At 40.7% G+C, this 20902-nt stretch overlaps 3 protein-coding genes and 2 long non-coding RNA genes across 9 annotated transcripts in view; 2 read left to right on the top strand and 3 right to left on the bottom strand.

The window, feature by feature from the left end:
• Nucleotides 1–645: 645 nt before the first annotated feature.
• adra2b (adrenoceptor alpha 2B) lies at nucleotides 646–5181 on the bottom strand. 2 transcript variants are annotated; one of them, XM_017030635.2, is made up of 2 exons: nucleotides 4285–5181; nucleotides 646–4165 (listed from the first exon to the last, which is right to left on the bottom strand). In XM_017030635.2, exon 2 carries the CDS (start codon nucleotides 4140–4142, stop codon nucleotides 2592–2594), a length of 1551 nt encoding a protein of 516 aa, XP_016886124.1. In that variant the 5' UTR covers nucleotides 4143–4165; nucleotides 4285–5181; the 3' UTR covers nucleotides 646–2591. The 2 variants fall into 2 exon arrangements, with proteins under 2 accessions (XP_016886124.1, XP_008334393.1); XM_008336171.3 differs by having other exon boundaries at nucleotides 4294–5180.
• Nucleotides 5182–6036: 855 nt separating this feature from the next.
• Nucleotides 6037–12925, top strand: LOC112486472 (uncharacterized). The gene is made up of 2 exons (XR_003048926.1): nucleotides 6037–6586; nucleotides 10828–12925. It is a non-coding gene; the product is annotated as an uncharacterized LOC112486472 (long non-coding RNA).
• dusp2 (dual specificity phosphatase 2) lies at nucleotides 12329–15860 on the bottom strand. The gene is made up of 4 exons (XM_008336172.3): nucleotides 15375–15860; nucleotides 14755–14876; nucleotides 14002–14221; nucleotides 12329–13437 (listed from the first exon to the last, which is right to left on the bottom strand). Exons 1-4 carry the CDS (start codon nucleotides 15745–15747, stop codon nucleotides 13226–13228), a joined length of 927 nt encoding a protein of 308 aa, XP_008334394.1. The 5' UTR covers nucleotides 15748–15860; the 3' UTR covers nucleotides 12329–13225.
• LOC103397794 (uncharacterized) lies at nucleotides 15622–19398 on the top strand. Its single transcript, XR_523467.3, has 3 exons — nucleotides 15622–15754; nucleotides 17462–17687; nucleotides 18685–19398. It is a non-coding gene; the product is annotated as an uncharacterized LOC103397794 (long non-coding RNA).
• Nucleotides 19399–19403: 5 nt separating this feature from the next.
• izumo1 (izumo sperm-oocyte fusion 1) overlaps nucleotides 19404–20902 on the bottom strand; it is a 6682-nt gene continuing 5183 nt past the window's right edge. For 3 of the 4 annotated variants that reach the window (XM_025053198.1, XM_008336174.3, XM_008336173.3), the window contains one exon: nucleotides 19404–20246. In XM_025053198.1, coding sequence (XP_024908966.1) covers nucleotides 20165–20246 — 82 coding nt within the window. In that variant the 3' untranslated portion in view covers nucleotides 19404–20164. The remainder of the gene's footprint in view (nucleotides 20247–20902) is intronic. The other variant, XM_025053197.1, reaches the window with a different exon arrangement.

Genomic DNA, 20902 nt, shown 5'->3' with positions numbered 1-20902 from the left:
CTCAAAGCTGAATGAAGAGAAAAAAAAACACACATCTGAGGAGAGAAGGGAGCAGCATAAATAAAAAAAGCCACATTTCTCACTCTCCAACCATTTGGTTTAATCAGTTATTTGATTCTGCGAGCAGCTCGGCGTTGCGTGGTGTCGTAGCCTGTATATCATCCAACTGAAAGTGACAGATGCTATTGATACGGCCACGCTCCATTATGTGTTCAGGAAGCGTCTGGAGAGACGTGTTCTCCACCGCGTTTGATAAGTTGTGCGTTCCACACTGTTGTGCTTGTGTGCAGGACTCACCACGCAGGTGAAACGGCGAGCACAAATGTGGCCTTGTAAGCTCAGAGTTTCCCACATAACGCATGGGTTTCACCCGTAAATCCCCCTCCCACCCCCCCAGACTCCCCAGTCTGAATAAAGCTCAGTCTCACAAAGCCAAGAGTGAATGAGTGTTGTGAATTGATTTTGCTGTAATTTAGCGTATTAGGAATCTGTACAGTGTTCTTCACTCTTGAGCGGCTTCGGTGCAATAGCCTCCAGAATTAAATCACTCCAAGTGAGGAATAAATAGGTACCAGACAGAAAACACCTAATGATCTGAATAAATAATACAGCTTTTTTTGTGTTTTTTTGTGTTTTTTTTTTTTTTTTTTTTTTTTTTTTTTTTTTTTTTGTTAAACCTCAGCTTCTCGTCACGTACACTGTCATTGAAGGAATATTCCTGTAGAACCACAGCAAGTCAGTTATCACTGCTTCAGCCCAGAGTCATTTGTGGCCCTTTGGTCCCTTAATGGTGATGAGTTTTAAAAAAAAAACTATTAACTCAGTAAGACTTTGACTATTCATTCAGTCAATGTGTCCATGTGGGGCTGCACCGCGGCCCAGTTCAGGGTCCAGCTGAATCCCTTGGAAAAACACTGCACCACCTTACTCTTTCCACATGGGTTTCTACATACAATCCCAGCCACTGATCTTTCTATGCAGTGAAACATTCATGTGTGAAGACAGCCCAGCGCACCCTGCTGGTCTCAGTTCTAATGAATATTACAGTAGATCTGTAGAACAGAGCAGCAGAAAAAAAGAAAACCAAAACATTAAAGTCGACACGCATGCCACACACACACACACACACACACATACACACACACTGGTCAGCGTAACTAGACAAATCAGTAAAAGTGAAGTGTCACTGCTGAAAGCCCTTGTCCCATTGAGTCAATAGCCTGTTGTGCTGTTCACGGTTACAGACACATTTTTGAGTTTTGTTTTTTTTTTGGCGAGAAAACAGAGGGAGCCCGAGTCACTTCATGAGAAAAAATAAATGCACCGTTCATCTTTCATCCAAACACGGCGATGGGAGAGAGCTACCCTGCAGGTGATGATCAGAGTGAGTCAGCCAAATGGTTCCCCCATAAAGAGTGTGTGTAGGTGTAATTGGTGCTATCATTTTCACATGCATATTTGCATTGTTCATCTGCCTAACGTAAATATCTCCCTGGTATGAGGCCAAGTCACATTACTGTACATGACTAAACATCCCAGTGCTGATTAGAGCGGGTGCTTAGGACACTGGAGATTGTCAGATGAAAAGAAACAGGGAAACAGCAACAAGGAGGAGGAGGTGCAAATGGGAGGAGGAGAAGGGAGATGACACCGTCTCACCTAAACATCTCAATAAGGTTCATGTAGCTTCCTTCTCAGTCCCTCAAATCCAGCAGGCTTGTTGGGCTGATCCAGTGTGTCAGGATGAGAGGAGAGTGTGTGCTGTTACAGACAACCTGAGTGTCCACTCAGGCACACCCTGTGCCTGTGACGTGAACATGTCTGTCCTCGGTCCAGTAAGAAAGGCTGCCCTTGTCTGTGCCGTTACCTTGAACATCAGAAACCGAGGCTTGTTGTTGAGATACAATCAGGAGAAACACATGTTTGCCCTACAGCGGGGGCAAATTAAGACTGCAGATGTAAGAAATCCCCACCATCCTTGTGGGCTCCTTGTGCTCTGTATTGATGAAAAAAAAAGGGCCGTACAGGCTTACGGCAATCTAAGGTCACTTTTTTTGTTACGTTTTTTTTTTTTTCTTTTTCTTAATTTCTTAATTTTTCCCACCAGTTTCCCTTTTCCAGTATTTCTGGAGTTTAAAACAATAAATATGTCATTCATTAAAGATTTCTGTACTTAATTCAATTTTTATAATCATTTTTTCTATATTCAATAAAAGTAGAAGAATTTCCTTCTTTTCCTGCTCTACCCTATTTTCCTCATCACCAATTTTTTTTTTTTTTTTTACTTCCTGCCAAGTCTTATCAGTAACACTGAAGTGGTGAGGAGCTCTCCTGATTCTAGATCTGCATCCACTAAGTCCTGTCTCAGATTGTGGTCAAAGGAAGAGGACGTATCAAAATTTGGTCAACGAGACGTGAGCTGTGATTTTCAGTCTCTGTTTGTGCGAATGTTGTCTATAGAAACTGTCACCCTCCGCAGTTGAAATGCTTTCAGACAGCCCTTTTATGTGCTCTGAGTTTTTTTTCTTTTTTTCTTCTGCGTCTTAAGATAGTGCTTTTTTGTCCACGTGTGTCGCCCGTAATATTTGACCCTAATAGAATGTACCTTTGGTGCCGCTGCACAAGATCTTCTTGAAGGCTTGTCTGAAGTCTTTGTTGAAGATTGTGTATATGACCGGGTTGAGTGAGGAGTTGCAATAACCGATCCAGAAGAAAAACTTGAAGAGTGGATCCGGTATGGCGCACGTCTCTGGACACACTGCCTGTAGGGAGTAGGAGAAGAAGAAGGGGAACCAGCAGACCACAAAGACCCCGATGACCACTGCCAGGACGAAAGTGAAACGTTTCTCTCTGTTGATCATGGCTTTACGCCTGGCCGCGCCGGGGTTGTTGTCAGTTTTGGATTTTCTGCCCGGCACCAGCCGACTCCCCTTTGAAGTGGCGAGCATGTCCCGGTAGCGTTTGATTGAGACTGGGGAGCGGAAGCTGCCCCCTGCGGGTGACCCCGGCATGCTGGCGCTGCCGTGACCCCCACCCTGGCTGTGCTCCATCTCGCTCTCTGTGCTGGAGCTATCACCATTGTTGTTGTCAGCCTTTTTATCTCCCAGTCGCTTAGCTTTCTTCTTCTCCTCCTCGTTACTCCTGACGGGGTCCGAAGGGTGCTCTGAGGAGGCCGTGTCGGGGGTCACCGCTTCAGAAATGTGTGGGGGCTGCAGGAGGTTATTGTCTGTGGGGTTCTGGGATCTTGGAGACCCCTCTTGTGATAGAGAAGAAGCGATGGCGAGGGTCGGAGGTCTGACGCTGGAGGTCTTACTGGATGTTGGGGGTGTGGTCTCCTTCTCCTCCTTCCCATTGGCCTCCACATGCCTCGCAGGTTGACCTGGTGTGGCACAGCCGACGCCATCCTTCCTGGGCTCTCCTGGTGGGCAGCGTGTTCTCTGTTTGGCTATCTGGTAGATCCTCAAATAGACCAGGATCATGATGAGGCAGGGGGCGAAGAAGGAGCCGATGGTGGAGTAGAGGATGTACCAGCGTTCGTCGTTGAGCTCACACTGGGGTCCTCGCTCGCTGCCTTGATCTCCGGTCTCGCTTTTGTTCAGCGAGAGAAGAGGAGGGGAAGAGATGATGGCAGAGATCAACCACACCACCACTATGGCTGCTTTGATGCGTTTGGGAGTCCGCTGACGCCCGTAGGTGACCCTGGAAATGGAGAGATAGCGGTCCAGGGAGATGGCGCACAGGTGCACAATGGAGGAAGTGCAGAACAGCACGTCCAGCGCCAGGTAGATCTCACACCACAGAGACTTGAAGTACCAGTAGCCAAGGAGCTCGTTGGCCAGTGAGAACGGGATGATGAGGGTGGCCACCAGGATATCCGCAGCAGCCAGAGACACCAAGAACAGATTCTGTGGACCACGCAGCGACCTGCTGGTCAGCACAGCAATGATTACCATGATGTTGCCCACGATAGTGAAGAGCACCATCAGAGTTATGGCTGTGGCGAAGGCCGCAGTGGCTTCGGGGGAGTAAGGAGCGGCTTTCAGGACGCTCTGGTTACAGGGGACGGAGCCTCCAGATCCGCTCACGCTGCTGTTCCAACTGCTCAGCTCCATGGAGCAGCTGCTGTCCAGCACTGAGGCCATGTTTAGATCAGCTCTGCGGGGTTCTTTACAGACAAAAATAAAAGTAAAAACAAAAAAACAAAAAAACCCAAAAACTAATTATGTAACCTACAGTAACACTGTTTGGACTATTTTTTAATTAAAGTGTGAATAAAACTCGTACATTATCTACCTTAGTGGCTTTCAATTACTTCTGGCGTCATTTCCAGGCGTCCCCGCATCTTCCACGGCAAGTCTTCCAAGTCCATTCTGATCACACCAACAGTCCTGGGCAGTGCGTCAAGACGCGGATCAGCACCTTTTAATTAAAAAGTCTCGGCCAATTTGTCGAACAGATTGTTCTGGAACAAACGCTGAGCTGTTCCGTGACACTGCCCGCTGCGTAAATCTGTCTGTGGAGAGTTGCTTCTTCTTTAACGCGCAGCTTTAGGTCAGTTTTTTTTCCACTGTCACTTCATGTCTGCCTTGAAGAAAAGGATCTCAGTGGATAATAATCTCATTTTGGGTTGTGCGCACGAAGCGGGTCTGAACACAAGGGATTCTAACAGTCAATCATCTACAGATAACCGCGTGCGTCCTCGTTTGGAGATGCGCATAATTCTGAGCCTTCTGCTCCGTGGTCAGCAGCCACGGAATGTCCATCAAAAGTTGTTTTGGGTGTAATTACAGCGTCTCAGTCATAAACAGGACGCCTGAGCTTTCCATCAATCAAACCAGCAGGAGAAAACCCAAAGTTAACTTCCTAGTTTTCTACCACAGCGCACGGAACCGTAGAGTCGCTCCAAACGCAGGGCTTCCCTCGGGAGTGGTGTGAGAGTGGTTCCTGCAGAACAGCTTCATCCTGTTCCTTCCCGAGCTTCTCTCTGTCTGTCTCTTGTGGTGGCTGAGATGAAGCCGCTCTGATGGCGCACATCACAGCCTGGCGCACAGCAGCATCTCCACTTGTGAACAGGATCTTATGAAATCTATTAACTGGGTGCCTCCCATCTCCCTCTTTCTCTCTCTCTCTCTCTCTCTCTCTCTGTCTGTCTTTCTCTCTCTCTCTTTCTTGCGCCGGTGATGTCACAGTTAAACCGAGGGCATCATGGGATCGTTTTACCTCACCCTATTCTACTTTAAAGTCTTTCTAACTTACTCTTATAAAATAAATTGAGATAAAACCAATTCATCATCATCATCATCGCATCATAATCATTCATCAATATCATTATCATGGACCTCATCGCCATTATCATTGTCATGTTTTTTTTTTAATATTTTGACTACTGTATATTGTCATCATCATCATCATCATTATCATCATTTGTGTATGATGTATGGTATAATCATCATTGCATATATCACTGTTAACAAACATTTAAAAAATGACAACATTTGTAACACATCCTTAAACATGTAGTGACATTATAAATAATTTACACCTGAATTTCTACTTCACGTCATATAACATTGTCTTCCAAAGCACCAAAAAATAACCAAAACTTTTTTTTGCTCAGCAAAAAAGATGTCCAATAGTCAGACCACCAACATTTCAACCACATTATCTACCAATTGTGTGAGCTCAACTGCTGGTATAATATATACAGGAGCTTATTTATTCCAGTGTTGGCCATGGAATACACATTATGTAACTGTGTCACTTTTTTTCCTTACTGGTGTTTTCAATACAAGACACCACCTAAACATTCTGCTGCCTTTATCTGTTGTGTAGTATGAGTCCTGCTCTTTATATGAGACATTCATTTGTTGAACTCTTGTTGGGAGACTTGTAAACACAGAGAATAAATATGTTATACAGTATCTCCCCTCAAGTACCAACACATGTTTACTATTCATAGAAATAAGATGCTGAGGGATTTTTAAAGGTCTTGCGCCACATGACATAGTGATGACTCAGTGAAAAACATGCAGGTTAATTGAAGGTGGCAAGGCCTAGGTAAGAACCAGTCATCAATAAGAACCTTAAGCAGTGTTTGTATGGCCACCTGCCAGGAAACGAGGGGAATTACATGCGCCTCTTCAGTTCTGGGATCTTCATTGTGACCTGCATGATTATTTCTCATGTATACAATTCCACCCTGAAACGATCCAAACACTTCAGGGCAGAAAAAAGGAAGCAGAGGGCTGTGTCCCTGGAGAGGTATAAACAACAATACATTCTTACTGTAGAAAACTTGATATGATAGTATTCCTGCATTCTATTCCTGTATTCTACTCTATAACTTCAGCACAAAGATATTGTGGGGGTCATGATCATGAGTTCTTTAATTTAATTAAAATTTTAAATGATTAATTTATTACCTTCATACATTTTAAATTTAATTAATTTTTGGGAGAGCTAAGGGCACATGTGGACAGGCACCTTAAGGGCACCTTTAGGGTCTTCTCGGAAAAGTTAGCAGTTGACCAGTTGATCCTCAGTGTTTAATTAACGTTTAATGATACCCTTGTCGCCATGTTGTCAGGTAAGCGATAGCGACGCTAAATTATATGAAAAAGTACGGGATACAGCCGTGTATGTAGCTCACATATATATATATTCAAATAATATCAAATGTGTTTGCGACGGTGTCCGCCGAGCTAACAAGGCTAATATTGCTTAATTATCTTTGCGTAAGTAAAGACGTATGTGTACGTGGAAACAGTTCCGCCGGAGTGTTCAGTCGCATTTAATGATGTCTGGAATTTTTTTTTTTTAATCTATGCACGTCGTGTCTTTTTCACTTTGTATGCAGCGATATCTAGATAACAGATAAAATGTAAATGCCTAAAAGGAAAATAAGTGTTTTAAATTTGCGAGGGAAGAGTGCGTTGCTGCTCATCTTGTGCTGAAATTAAAAATATTAAAATAAATTAACAACGCAACCCTTTCTAACCCTCTTATGGATATTCAGTAGCACTGGCTAGAAAAACTCTTTCGCGCTGTCCTGATCAATTTTCGTCTGGCTCGTCTCTCGCACTTGGTGTGGGCAGAAAGCAGTGTAAAAAGAGAAACTTACTTCAACTGTCAGATGGCTAACAGTGAAAGTAAATAATATAATTCAAAAGCCTAACGGTGAGAGGAAGTGGCTAAATATATCGCTGACTACCTTTTATTTGGTGAGTCTTCTGCTAAGTGGATGTATTACAGGACTTGGGGTAAAAGGAACATTTCATGCTCTTCTTCGTACTTGTGTGCTTAGAGCATCACTTGACTTGAAAATACATCGTTCTGCAACCTGCACCATGCAAGCGTTTCTCCAGACGCCCACGTCGTCCACATATAGTCTCCGCTTCCTACCTGGGATCAAGTGGCCAATTGAGCAGCTTTTCCGTTAAACCTACGTCACGTTGTCTTTGTTAGGCTGCCAGAAATTGAACAGTTGTTTGCTTTTTCCCGTTGTTTTATTGTGTTGGGTTGGGTTGGAGAATAAGTAGGTGGCTCCCTTGTTATAAACTCTGCCACAATGACAACAACACACACAGAGACACACACTTCCCAGCCCACACACAAACACACAATGTTATGAATGGCATGTGGGTGGAAGGTCCTGTTTGCTTTGTTTTGTAGTGTGTCCCCACACATTGTTGTATTAATGAGTGAGAGACTGAGAGAGAGAGCCGTGGAATTACCGCTGAACCCCTAAAAGTGTGACCCGGAGTTGCTGCCAATAATGGTTGCACTTTCTTTTTTTTTTTTTTGCCTCACGCTACACATTCTAAATATATAGTGAATAAAGCTTTTAGCGGCAAAGTGCACTTTAATCAAGTGTCTCTGTTTCTGTGGGTGAACTGCGCTTAGTAATGTTCTGAAAATGCATTCTGGGGGAGAGGGGTGTGTCATGGATGTACAAGGTTACGGAGACTGATCAGCATGCGGCGCCCAGCACTCTGCCTCTGGAGTGGCTGTTGTGTAAGAGTGTGTGGTATAGGAACATGTACATGGATGCAGCATATAACAGCCGGAGGGCATTCTACATCCACAGTCAGATTGGAAAAAAGTTTGTTTTCCCAGGGTGAGAAAGTTGTTTGTTCAGGAAATTAGGTTTGCTAAAGACAAAATTTTGTTTTTCTTTACATTTAACAAATTGGTTTTGCCTGGATAGACTTGAACTAACTGGAAAATGTCTCTCAATATTTTATTTTTAATATCTTTAATACAGACTATAATTCTGTATAGATGGTTTTTCGATAATCGTTATTACCCATGATGCATTGCGCAGTTGGCCATGTTGTGTGGCAAAAGATGCAAACAGGTAGATGTAAACAATTGATAATGACAACAAAAGACAAGAATATTAAATCGCCGGAGGAAGATTAGACAAAATTGTTGTATAGAGATTAACTGGACACAATTACAAAGGCAAGATACTTGGACAATTTGAAAATAATCAATGGCAAAGACCTATACAAAGTCAACAAAGCTGAGTGGAAGCGGGTGGACACTGAAAGTTGGCCGGACAATGTATATCATACGGTATTTATTTATTTTATTAACACCCAAATAATACAGGGTGTTAATGTAAAAATCACAGTGGCATGTACAGATGTATGTCTTTTGTGAACAGAATAACAGTTTACATGAAAAATGTTTTCCTATTGATTAGATTATACTTTTTGATATATTTTAATTTTATTGATGTTGAACATATGAATTAAATAAAAATATAATGTAATTACCCAACATAAAGTGTTCAGAACAGATTTTGTAATGCCTTTTGCCTGGATCAGGGTTGAAATTAGCACGGTTAATATGTAAAAGCCATAGCATCCTTCTTTCTGTCAAAATATCCTCCGTCAGCTTCCCTTGGTGACAGATCGCTTTATGTCAAAAAACTTCATCTTGCGATCTCCATTCCCAGATCAGTTGGAACAACCCCACACAACACAGGTATTTACCTTTATTGGTATTCTTTTGTGTATTTAAAATCTAACTATATGCTCTGTTGCCCCACAAGATGGCAGACTACAGAACTAGGGTAGTGGCGTGCCGTCATCGGAAAACTATCTATTGTATCTCTTATTATTTTGCCTTTTTTCTTCTGTTATTTAACTTTCTTTTGTTTTCACACTTGATATTATGGATAAAGCGTAAGGAGGTCAGTCTGGGGAAAGTGGTTAAGGATTAGATTTTAAAACAGGTTTATTTCTAATCTGCTTTGTTTCTTTTGTGCATTCATAACATTAGTATTCCTTCATACTTTGTCACCTTGGAACCCCTGCAGTAGGAAAGATCTCTGGAGAACTAGGTATCGATTGTGTCATTGTCATCTTTTTGTTTCTCATCAGATCAATAGCCAGCGATGACTTTGGTTGACAGGATGGGTTAACACAATAACTACAAGTTTGTCCAGTTCCCTTCAATACACTGTTTGTTTGACCAAGGTTTTCACAGCTGGGAAACGCCTCTGTTTTATTTTGTTCTCTCTTTGTCACCTACATACAGTAGACAGAAAGTAAAGTAGCCACTAAATGGGAAAAATAAACGATTTCCAAGTGAAAGCGTTATGCCGTAAGAGTAACATTTAGTCCTTACATTACATTTCACTTCTTGGATTAAAAAGGTCAGATTTATTAAAACAACATATGCTGTCATTTAGCTCCAGCCTTAAACCATTACTGAACAGTTGTTTATTTTATTTTATTTTTTATTTAATGGAAGGTCAGTTCCATAGTGAAGCGATTAGCATGCCTTCCTCAGAAGCAGAGAGACCTGGGTTCAATTCCCAGAGGAACCACATGTGTGGTGCCTGCTGGGGGCAACCTGTTAATTTGCCAAATATAGGATCAATATTGTACAAATGTATTTTATTTTATTTTTTTAACAAAAAAAATATAGTCTTTTAAAAAAATGTTCACAAACAATACTCAGCCGTGTTTATGAAGCCTCGTCTGCCAATCACTGACCTGGACATATATTTCGATAGACGATTGTCAGGCCATCTTTCAATCTTAACTTAATGTAATCTTTGCTAGTGTAGTGTATTTCATAATGTATAATGTGAAGGATTGACAGAAGAGTCAGAAATAATGCATGTCCTAAACCTTATTTTCTATATTTCATATAAAAAATGATGAAGTAGTTGTTATCCTTGTAACCCCACAGAGGAATGAATTTCTCCACCTCACCCCACCTTACCCAGCATACATCGTTATGCCCTGCAATGCACACTAACCTCCACACTTCACCCTGACTCCACATCATAATAGTTTGGTTTTTTTTTTAAAGAAAAACACCATAACTGTGACATTTCTCACAGTGTAATTATTTCCTTTAAGTACAGAATTAAGTGTGCGTGTCCAATCTGCCAACAGTTACAGGGAACACTCCCAGATGGTCAAACAGTAATTTTCCTGCGTTTGTAATCAGGACAACTGCTGTTAGTCAGAGTGTGTTTGCAGGCCAGAGTAGATTAGTGTGTTGTTTACCTGCAGTCCATCATTATTCCCAGGCAAATGCGTACTGTACTGAGTTTATGTGTACTGCCTAAAAAAAAAAAAGTTTTGTATGGAGACTGTGTCTCTGAGTGACAGCTGTGGTGTGCCTCCACAGTAAATCCCCACACCAGATAAATGTGTGAATCTCTATTTTAGTGCAAACAGCACAGGCGTGCGCACACACACCAAGCTGACACAAACACACGTAAATACACACATAAAATGATTGAAACCAATTCTGATGTGAACACTTGGTGTGAATAATATTTTTAATCTGTTTTCATTAAAGTCGGTGACAGCGAGGGAGGTTCAGAAGACAAGTGAGATGAAGGAAGGAAGAGAGGAAGTCGCAGTCTGTCTCCTGAGAATAGGTAAAGACAGTCATCTCATTGACACCTGTAAATGGAGTGTGTGTATGTGTGTGTGCGCGCGCAAAATAAAACGCCTGTCCGTGCGTGTATTAGAACACATGCAGCGGTTAATAAATAGTCTTCTAGTGTCACCTAGTGGACATTTTTGCATGAGATAATGACGTGCAATTCAGCTCTGCCACTGGAGGGCACTGTCAACCAGTTAGCACATTCTGTAGTCAGGGTTGTGTGACTATACGGTACCGATTTTGCTATAGATTTGTATATAAAATATTTATAAATTTGACGGTATTGGAGCCAAAAAAGTTATTTTTTTAAGGAACCCTGGTGCAGACAACTGTTTTAATAAATGGATATTGTAGACAGTAAAGCTTGGTTAAAAAATATTAAAATGAAGTACTCAAACTGTAAACCTAATATTAATTAAACTTAAACAGAATTATTGGAATCAACAGTTATTCACTTGTATTTTCTTTTTTAATATTTAATATGTAAAAAGGGCCTTTTTGTATAATTTCTAGAGCATGTTGAGAAATTAGCATTTATGCTCAGTAACAAGTGAGCTCATGTGTTGCTATTTCTGGAACAAAGCCATTTTTTTATTGTGAATTTTTTCAATATGAGACATAAAAACCAAATAAGGATCATCAAGAGGATTTCGAATGGAGTACTTTCACCAAGTCAGTACTGATACTTTAATTAGGTATCCTTGACACTTCCACGTGTCCTGGACCTGTACTTACTCAAGTGTTGACAATTCCTGGTCATGTTGTGTCATTATATCATTATGTCATTAAAATGTTACCTCTCATTGCACTCATCTTCACTCTTTGGAGACACTTGATATGATAGCTCTGGTTAAACAACGTAATCATCACTGTCTGGAGTTTTTATCAACTTAGAGGTTAACGCTGTAAAGACATGAGTGTACAAAATGATGAAATGTTAAACAGAAGTTTAGTCACAATAAGGTCACCACCAGAGGGTGGCTGTTGTACCGTATGATGCATCAAAAGTTTACCAGTAGTTATAACCTGAAAGATCAGCTGATGTTAATCCCTCTTTTATAGTTTAAATGACGTTTCAGGAACGTTGCTTTGACTACCCTTTTATGAACTCAATCACAGTTTGAATGTAATTGTCGCAACACTTCAATCAAATGTGACCTTTAGATTACCCATTGATTATTGTTATTTTAACTTCGTGGGTGTTTGAAGTAGCTCTGTGAACTGGAGTGAGCGGAAATGAGAAGTGTTTCAGAGGTTGTTTGACTGCAGACTTGAGACCGTTCACTGCTGTTAATCCTCCCAAGTACTAAGCACTGCTACTTTTAATGCCTCCGGTCTCGGCATGCAAGATTTGGACAAAGCGAGGTCGGCCCGAACACACCAAAAATAAAACACAGCCAGAATCACGCAGTGCATGTTTAAATAGAAATTTAATTTATCATTACTCGTATTTAATCCAACTTCAACTCTGGCCTGGTGGACCACAGAGCCATGACCTCAACCTTCCAGTAGGGGGCACAGCTTGCTCAACCTTCTAAATGCCAAAAATAGTCACAGACGTAGCAGTAAAAACTGTGAGTCAGTATAAATTGGTCAATCACAAAGTTTTACTGCTTATGCCTTGTTTGTTAATATAGATGGAGCTGAAACCATTCATTCATTATTTTTCCAGATTTTCCTGGTCAGGGTCAAGGACCAATCAGTTCTTCGGACGTGTTCGGACCAGTTATATACACACACACATATATATGTATATACTTATTTATATATATGTGTGTATATACCTATGTTGACTTTACAATGCATATTTGTAAAGAGTGTAAGGCACAGTTCAAGTAAAGAATCTTCATAATTGTCACCTTTGACATGTAACTCACTTTAATTACTGTGGATGATGTAAAGATTCATAAATAAGTCAGTAAAAACCTAAGATTCATCCACTCATTATTGCTGCCAATGGTCAGCACAGTGTTGTGTCATTAAATAAGACGTGACAGTCAGTCAGACGTCTCCTTAAAAAAACCAGCAGGCACAATAAGTCACATCAGCCGCTCAGACCGACCGGCTCCGACTGAGTCACATTATAATATTACCAATGTGGTCAACGTTAGTTTGTATTTGTCGTTTGCAGTCTCTTGCATCAGGAACCAGTTTGTGGATTACTGAAAGATTCAGCAATCAAGGTTCTTCAGCCGTGTGGCGCCAGCAGGTGCACTCCCTCTTGTAACACTGCACAACATGTAGTGCAGATAGTGTGCGTGTGTATGTGTTTTTGTGTACACATTAGACCAGTGCAGAGACTTCCTCCTCAGCACAGCACGTCCGTCTCAAACTGCAGCAGCTGTCCCATGAAGGCCAGGTTGGGGGAGATGACGTGACGCCGCTGCTTCACAAAGTCGAAGGCCTCGTCCAGTCGAACCCGCTGCGTGTGCATGAGGTAGGCCAGACAGATGGTGGCAGAGCGGGAGATTCCTGCCTGACAGTGGACCAGCACACGACCACCACTGTGCTTCACTGTGTCTGTGGGCGGAGGCAGAAAGAGGAAGATATTATTATTATTATTATTGTTATTACTATGTATTATTAGTATTATATGCACACAGGGATCACAAAAAACAATAGCTTAGAAAATTTAAAGTCACTTTGATCATTCTTTATGCAGTTTACCGTTAATGAAAATAAACTAAAAAAAATTTAATTAAACTTTAATTCAACAAGTCACACTTAAAATGCATTAATCTTTTTTTTTGTCGATGTGTGTGGCTGTCTTCAGGAAGCAAACGTTGCGCAACTCCCTGCTGTGGTTACCTGGGGTTTATTTCTCTAGGGCATTAACATGATCCTCATTATGAGCTTAAGTGACCACCTTAATTACCACTGTTTTTAATGCCACTCAATGTGTGGTTAAAATCAGCTACATGTTCAGTGACTGTGGAAATGTTGATTTTCAAAATAAAAGTTGATTTTCAGAATCAAAGGGAATTATTTTTTCATCTTCTTCTCCTTCGTGTTAAGTTTTTTGTTTTGTTTTTTTATATTTTTCTTTTACAAATTTTTCAGGCTGGAAACTGAGGGTGAACGCACCGATGAAGGCGATGGCGGTGGAGAAGTAGGCTCTGATGTCAGCAGCCAGACTGTCCTCCACGGTCAGCTGCAGATACTCAAACTCCTCCTCATAAAGGTTCGGACAAGACGATGAAACGTTGAGCACAGCTGTGATGCCTGCTGCTGCCAGAGCCTCTCTGCGGGAGGAGTGGACAGCACTGCCCAGAAACAGGAAAGGCAGCAGCTCCACCGGGCCGTCCTGCAGTTACACAAACACAAAGGGTGTACACACAAAGAATTATTGGTTGTCTGGTGCATCTTAAAAAAAAATATACATATATAAGAAATTAGTTTTGGCATGACCATATTTAAGAAGAGTTTTAATTTTATATTTCTCAAACGGTGGGTCTTGACACTACATGGACAATAGAAATGAAGAAAAAAAAAGGATTGCGCATTTCTGTCTTAACCAAGTTTTAACCAAAATGATTTAATTGTAATCTTCATTCAAAAAGAGACAGGATTAAGTACTGCTCTACTCAAAGGCAGTAGTCGTGGTGTTCAGCCCAGAATGTGGGTTGTGACCCAAAGACTTATGTGAAGCATGGATCTTAAAGACCACCGGGTACTTGAACACTCAAAATTGTAAAAAAGTATACAGTGCTCTATCCAGATTACTGAAATCCCTCAGCTGTATGTTTTGAGGAGAACTCTTAAATATGAGAAATTTACAGTTATTTGAATTGTTCTTCTTCTTATTATTATTATTTTTATCAGACATTCCTTCCGTACCCGGTCATATGCTGGTGTCCTCTGGCCCATCAGTGCTGGTTCTGGTTCTACTATAGAAGAGTGACTGCTGGCACAGGTGTAACAGAGCTCAGGAGAGGTCGCTGAAAATCCTTCGAATCCACCTGGACAGAGGTGACTTAGTATTAGTGCCAGTATCAGTTAAGTATTACCACAAGGGATAAAAAAAACTACAATACGGTAGTTGGTTTGAATCTCTCATCTGGTGATGAAGATGTTCACACCAAGTAAAAAATGAGACTGTAAAGACTTCAAACAACTGAAATGACTGAAGACAAAGTGTTTAAATCAATACACAAAACAAGTGTAAAGTTTTAAGAAAACTAATTTCCTTAATGTAATTAAATTGGTCACTTCAACCAAATTACTTACATACGAATTAAATAACCTCTGTTTACTTAAACTTTACTTATATTTGTTTTTGTTGACAATACTGAGTTTAACTATTTCTTTCAACGAATTTCCCCAATAAAAAAACGTTTTAAATTGTAAATGAAGTTTCAGAACCTGTACGTTGTCAACTGTATCGTTCTTCTATTTAATAGTTATTTTTTTAATTAGTATTTTTTATAAATTAATTAATCATTTTTATTTTACGTTACCTTGTAGGAAGCAGATGCGCGTGTGGACCTCGTTCTGCAGGGCTGTGAGCAGCATGTGGGCCACACTGTCGGACTTCACCTCGGACACGCAGCGGCTCCTCTCGTCCACAACCACCACAGGTGAGTAGTCCCCGCGCCGCAGCCGAGCCAGCAGCGCCTTGTCCGGGATGAGCCACTCCAGGGCCACCAGGCTGCTCTTGGACCTGCGACGCATCATGGAGTTCCAGTTGACGTTGCGGGAGTCGACGATGTGCGCACGGGAAAATTCGAGGAAAGGTCTGCAGTCGAGCAGCACGGAGCCAGCAGTGGAGATCTGGTCCCGGGGCGTCCTGAGGATGTGGAGCAGCTCGGTGCTGCTGATATTCAAAGCCATGCTTAAGGTGCGTGTATTTAAAATAACCTTTTAAAAAAGAGTTTAAAATATATATATTAGTTAATTAAATTTAGCTTGATAGTGTCTGTGAAGAGACACACGACATTTAGACTTTGGAGTTTCACTTGTTCATTGATAACAGATGTGGGAGGGGCGGGGTTAGGGGGAACGCCTCATTTTCCACCGATAGGACGTCACAGACGGAACGACCATATATGGTTCGACCGTCACTCCACATATGGTCAATGACGCGAGGTGTGTTTTTCCTAGCGGGCACGTTGTCGTTGAGATTATCCTCCCGTGTCTCTGGTGGGTGACGTTAAACCCCGGAGGAGGAGGAGGGAGAGAGAGAGAGAGAGAGAGAGAGAGAGAGATGTCAGGGTGACAGACAAACACCTGCACACACACACACACACACACACAGGTTACACATCCTCTCCATGTTTTCACTTTGTTTACCACATGTTTTACATCAGTTTGGTCTCATTAACTACCGATAAACAGTCACCACAGACCTGACTGAACTTGTCTAACACACGATTTTACTGTAAATTGTTTTGTTTTTTTTGTTTTTTTTAACGTATTTATACTGCGAAAATAAGAAAATCCTAAAGCTCTGGAAAACACTTGTTCCAGGTCAGAATAGCGTAAATTTAAATGAGATTAAATTAAATTTAGAAAAATATATATTTTAAATTACATTGTGTAAAAAGAATAAAAACTTCACAGCTGTTTTTACACAAACAGCCACACATTGTAATACATTTTTTCATCCTTAGTAGCACAGTTGTTACAGAATATTTTAACACGTTCACATTTAAATTTTTATGTACAAAAAGTACCCATTGTCAGTGAAAGACATGGTAATATAATCATTTGAATGTTAACAGTCTGAGTCTAATTATCCAGTGATGACTCACATGACATGTGACACCCTAACACACACACACACACATTAAAACAGTCTGGTCTTTTCAGATGTGTGGCTCCGAGGGCCCTTCAACGATGAGCGCTTAAACTATTAGCGTATATAAATACTGTTTATAACTGCTATTGTTCAACGTGTTTTGTGGTTTGTTGGGGGGGGGGGGGGGTTCAAGGAAATTTAGGTTTATTACTGGATTTACACAGTTTAGCAGTGTTCCTGTGAGACAGGCTTTCATCTTCACAAAAAGGAAACTCACCACAAAGGGATCAAACCTGTAACGTTCATGCTATACGGCAAGAGCACTAAACGCTTTACCAACATTATATGAAAAAATATTTGAGGATCCTGTGTGTACGAAATCTGGATTATTAGGTTTATTCTTGTTAACGTCAGATGTACGACTTAAAACAAAAATGTTTGTGATGTGATGCAGCGTCATTTTACATCACCGTCTAACAAAACCCCTGACTGCTGTTTTTTTTTCTATTTTCCCCAGAATCTCCCACTTACTCCTACTTCCTCTCTCTCCTTACTTGTCCTCCCTGACTGCTGCTGTTTTTCAGGCTGCCCCACTGAGGCTGAACTCCCCTGAGCGCTTTAGACACACACTCTCTCACAGTCTATTATTGCTGTCATGAAATCTGCTGAGTAGGCATTAACTGTCACCTCACCTTACCCTAACATAGACACAGTGATTGTGTTGAGCTGAAGGAAGTTGTGACGTCAGCATCGTGTTTGTGCGAGTCTCTGAGGTGCCTGTTTCTTTTTATTTGTCTTCCTCTCTAGTTGTTGTCTGTCATCCGCGTCTGAGCAGCACAACAGGAAGCCACATTACGTCTATTTCCTCTCATCATCCCTACCATGCCGCCACCCTCCTCCCATGGGTTACATCATTACCTTCAGCCTTAGTCACGCTCCCTACGGTTCATTAAGCAAACCTGGCCACCTTGGCGTTTAACCTTTCAAAAGAGAAATTCCATGGAAAAGTTGAGCCAGAATCAATAATCCAGAGGTGAGTAAATTGCGTAATCCTGTTGTGGAAAATTACAAAACTTTTTTTCACTTTGACTCAATCCACACATAGTTTTGCTTCAGTCTGCAAATCAAAGTGAGTAAAAAAATCAGACCAACACTCATCAAGTCTGAAAAAAGATGCAGGGGAGTGGGTGTTGACTGATCGACAGGAAATGGTCTGGTCAAACATGTTTCGCTCTAAAACAGGAAGCGTAAAAAGCAAATAAAGGATTGTGACATCTGACAGACAATGACTACCGTAGACCACCCCACCACCAGCCAGTCAGCAAAAAAAAGTGAAAGCCTACCACTGTTAGTATTATTACTTTCGAAATGCAAGTGTCCGCATGCATTTACTTAGAATTTTCGCAAAATTTTGGGGGAAAAATATTTTTTTACTTGAAAAATTATGGGGGATTTTCCTGGTCCCAGGTCATGAAACTGTTTTTTGTTTTTTTCGCATCGTTAGATGCACCCTATAAAAACCTGTTGCCAAGTAATTTTTTTAACATAATATAATTTAGCATGAATATATATATATATATATATATATATATATATGAGGATTGCACTGATATAAAAAAAACGATAAAATAAAAATTCATAAATGAAAGTCACACTCTCCACAAGTTATAAACACCTTAATAAACACTAGAGGCTTCAGGATTCAAAATTCGTCATTTTTTGGCTTGAAAAAAACCCCCCAAAAAACAAGAAAATCCACAACAAAGTAAGAATTAGAAAATCGTCAAAGCTGTTGGAGTGACGTGTCTCGACATGTTTCCATGTGTTAAATAATTCACCTTTGAACTTTTTGACTTGCAAATTTCAACACACTGTACAATTGTGTGTGTAACTAAGCGTTAAAAGAAAATAAAAACTTGTAAAGATCTGCTGCAGTCCTAACCCTTCTCCCCCCAGTCCTAACCCTTCTCCCCCCAGTCCTAACCCTTCTCCCCCCTCTCATGTTTTTTTTCTGCCATGACTTCATCCAGGATTAATTGAGTGGCTGCCGTTATTAAGCTCTGAAAACACGTAATCTGGCGGATGTACAGTAGTTCATCCCATCATGGACGGCCACGTGACGACCACGGGCTTCACAGTCGGACCAAACACATCTGTGCTGACGGATCAAAGCTACTAAATTACAGGAAGCCCCCCACATCCCCTCACCCCCCCTTGTGGTTCATGATGCTTTTTTATTTGTCTGAGGCAAATTTAGGCTTTGGTTAATATTTCAAAGACAGTAACTGGAGAAAAAAACAGTCACGATTAATGAGGACAGACAGTGACAAGCACTTAAACAGCAAGAAAACAAATTTATAATATCAATATTGTTATGGATGATTTAGGTGGAAATAATGATAAAAAAAAAACAATTTTTGTTCTCCTTCCAGTACCTCGGTGATGACTAAAGACTAACTTCTAGGGACAGGAGCAAGAACAGGTATTAAACATTAACATCACTGTGTCATGAGTTGGTTTTAGGAACCAGTAGAGCCGCTGTGGTGTCAGGCCATAGTGTTAACGTATCTTGTGACCAGGTTTCAAAACCCACAGTATCCCTTTCCTAAAGTGGTCATGGGTACCCCTATGGGGGGCACGAAGCAATTGCGGGGACAGGGACAGCATAACAGTTGTTTTGTCTTTGTTCAATGAAAATGTAAATTAAAAAAACAAACAGAAAACGGTGTCCTTTCTACCAAATGGGGGGGCGGGGGGGTTGGTAACAATTGTTTACTGGTTTATAAGGTCAATTGTTTGATTCATGGATTATGGATATGATATAAATGGTTAGTATTGGTTACAGTATGCAGCTCTTCTCTAGTCGTTGACTACTCTACTACTAAGGATTTTATACTTTGAGTTTAACCACATACCTAATACTGAGAGCAAGGCAGTGGCAGCAGGGCAGGTGTGGGTACCACAACCGCCTTGTGGTACCCAACACTACCTATTGAGCTACATCCCTAATGCGTGCCACAGCCCTTTCTCCATCATCTACATTTTCAGTTGAATAAATCTGAAACATACCATGCACAATTAATACAACATTTAAACATAAACATATTTCGAAACATTTCTAAACATCTCTCCTGTGGTGGAAGCGAACAGTGAAGGTCTATGCTGCTATATTCTAATGTTGGTCATCATGGTGGTACTCAGAGAGATCAAGGTTTTCTCAGGTGGTACAGAGTAGAAACAGTTGGAGAACCACTGGAATAGTGTATATAGGGGTTAGCATTCAGTGCTACGCCAAGAGATAGCATTAAAGTTTTAGCCTTTTAGTTTAGTGCCAGCAGCCCATAAACACCATCTTTCCCACAGAGTCTCCTTCACATGTGGCCAACTCCTGTTGTCACATCCATTTAATTTCTGGCCATGACACTGTGGGGTTCACTGGCAGATGTATTTAAAGTACAGGTCAAATACGCACCCTGTGATTATAGGGAGTATTTGCTGCCTACAGTTTCTTTATCCTGCTGAGTTTTCTGTGGTTTCTCCCCTCAGTCCTCCCCCTCCTCTGTGGTTCCTCTGCTGATTCATTATCATCATCCTAGCAAAAAAGAACACCTCATTTTAACACACACATGAACCCGAAATAACATCACTCGCTGTGTTAACCACACAGACTAATCTCTCGCTGTGTTTCTCTCTCCCACTCTTTCACACACACAATTCAAAAACTTCTGATATGGATTAACATTTTAAGAAGTATCTGATTTTAAGAAGTAACATTTAACATTTTTATCATACTTACCAAGCGTTGAGCTATGCTGAAAAATGAAGTTTGAATTTAGAGTAAACATCATGATTTTTTTTACCGATACATCAAAAAAAATATATACACACACAAATATATATATATATATATACTGTATATATAAACATATGTATGTTGTGTATATATATAATTCCATATACACATATATTAATATATATATATACTTTTGCATTCTGAGTGTCTCAATACATGTTCTGCAACTTTTTGTCTTTTTTCGACATGTATATATATATATATACAAAGATACATATATGTATATATGTGTTTATATATTTTTTTCAGACTATACAAAATGTATACATTTCTTTTTTCGTCATTTTGTCATGTCATGTATACCTGAGTTTTTACATATGTTTTTAGTTTGTATTCCTATAGATACTTCACAGGTTTGAACTGTGGCTAGATGAAGAGTCAGTTCTTCAGGAGGC

The sequence above is a fragment of the Cynoglossus semilaevis genome, chromosome Z, assembly GCF_000523025.1.
Source record: "Cynoglossus semilaevis isolate Cse_v1.0 chromosome Z, Cse_v1.0, whole genome shotgun sequence".
In the NCBI taxonomy this organism is placed as follows: Eukaryota; Metazoa; Chordata; class Actinopteri; order Pleuronectiformes; family Cynoglossidae; genus Cynoglossus; species Cynoglossus semilaevis.
Note: the sequence above shows the minus strand (reverse complement) of the source record. Positions and strands in the feature narration are given on the sequence as shown.

Excerpts from the sequence above, each read along its gene's own strand:
- adra2b (XM_017030635.2), bottom strand. The coding sequence starts at position 4,142 with ATGGCCTCAGTGCTGGACAGCAGCTGCTCCATGGAGCTGAGCAGTTGG.
- dusp2 (XM_008336172.3), bottom strand. The coding sequence starts at position 15,747 with ATGGCTTTGAATATCAGCAGCACCGAGCTGCTCCACATCCTCAGGACG. Across the intron at positions 14,877-15,374 it reads GCGCATCTGCTTCCTACAAG|GTGGATTCGAAGGATTTTCA; the intron begins GTAACGTAAAAT and ends ACCTCTGTCCAG. Across the intron at positions 14,222-14,754 it reads GGACACCAGCATATGACCGG|GACGGCCCGGTGGAGCTGCT; the intron begins GTACGGAAGGAA and ends GTGTAACTGCAG.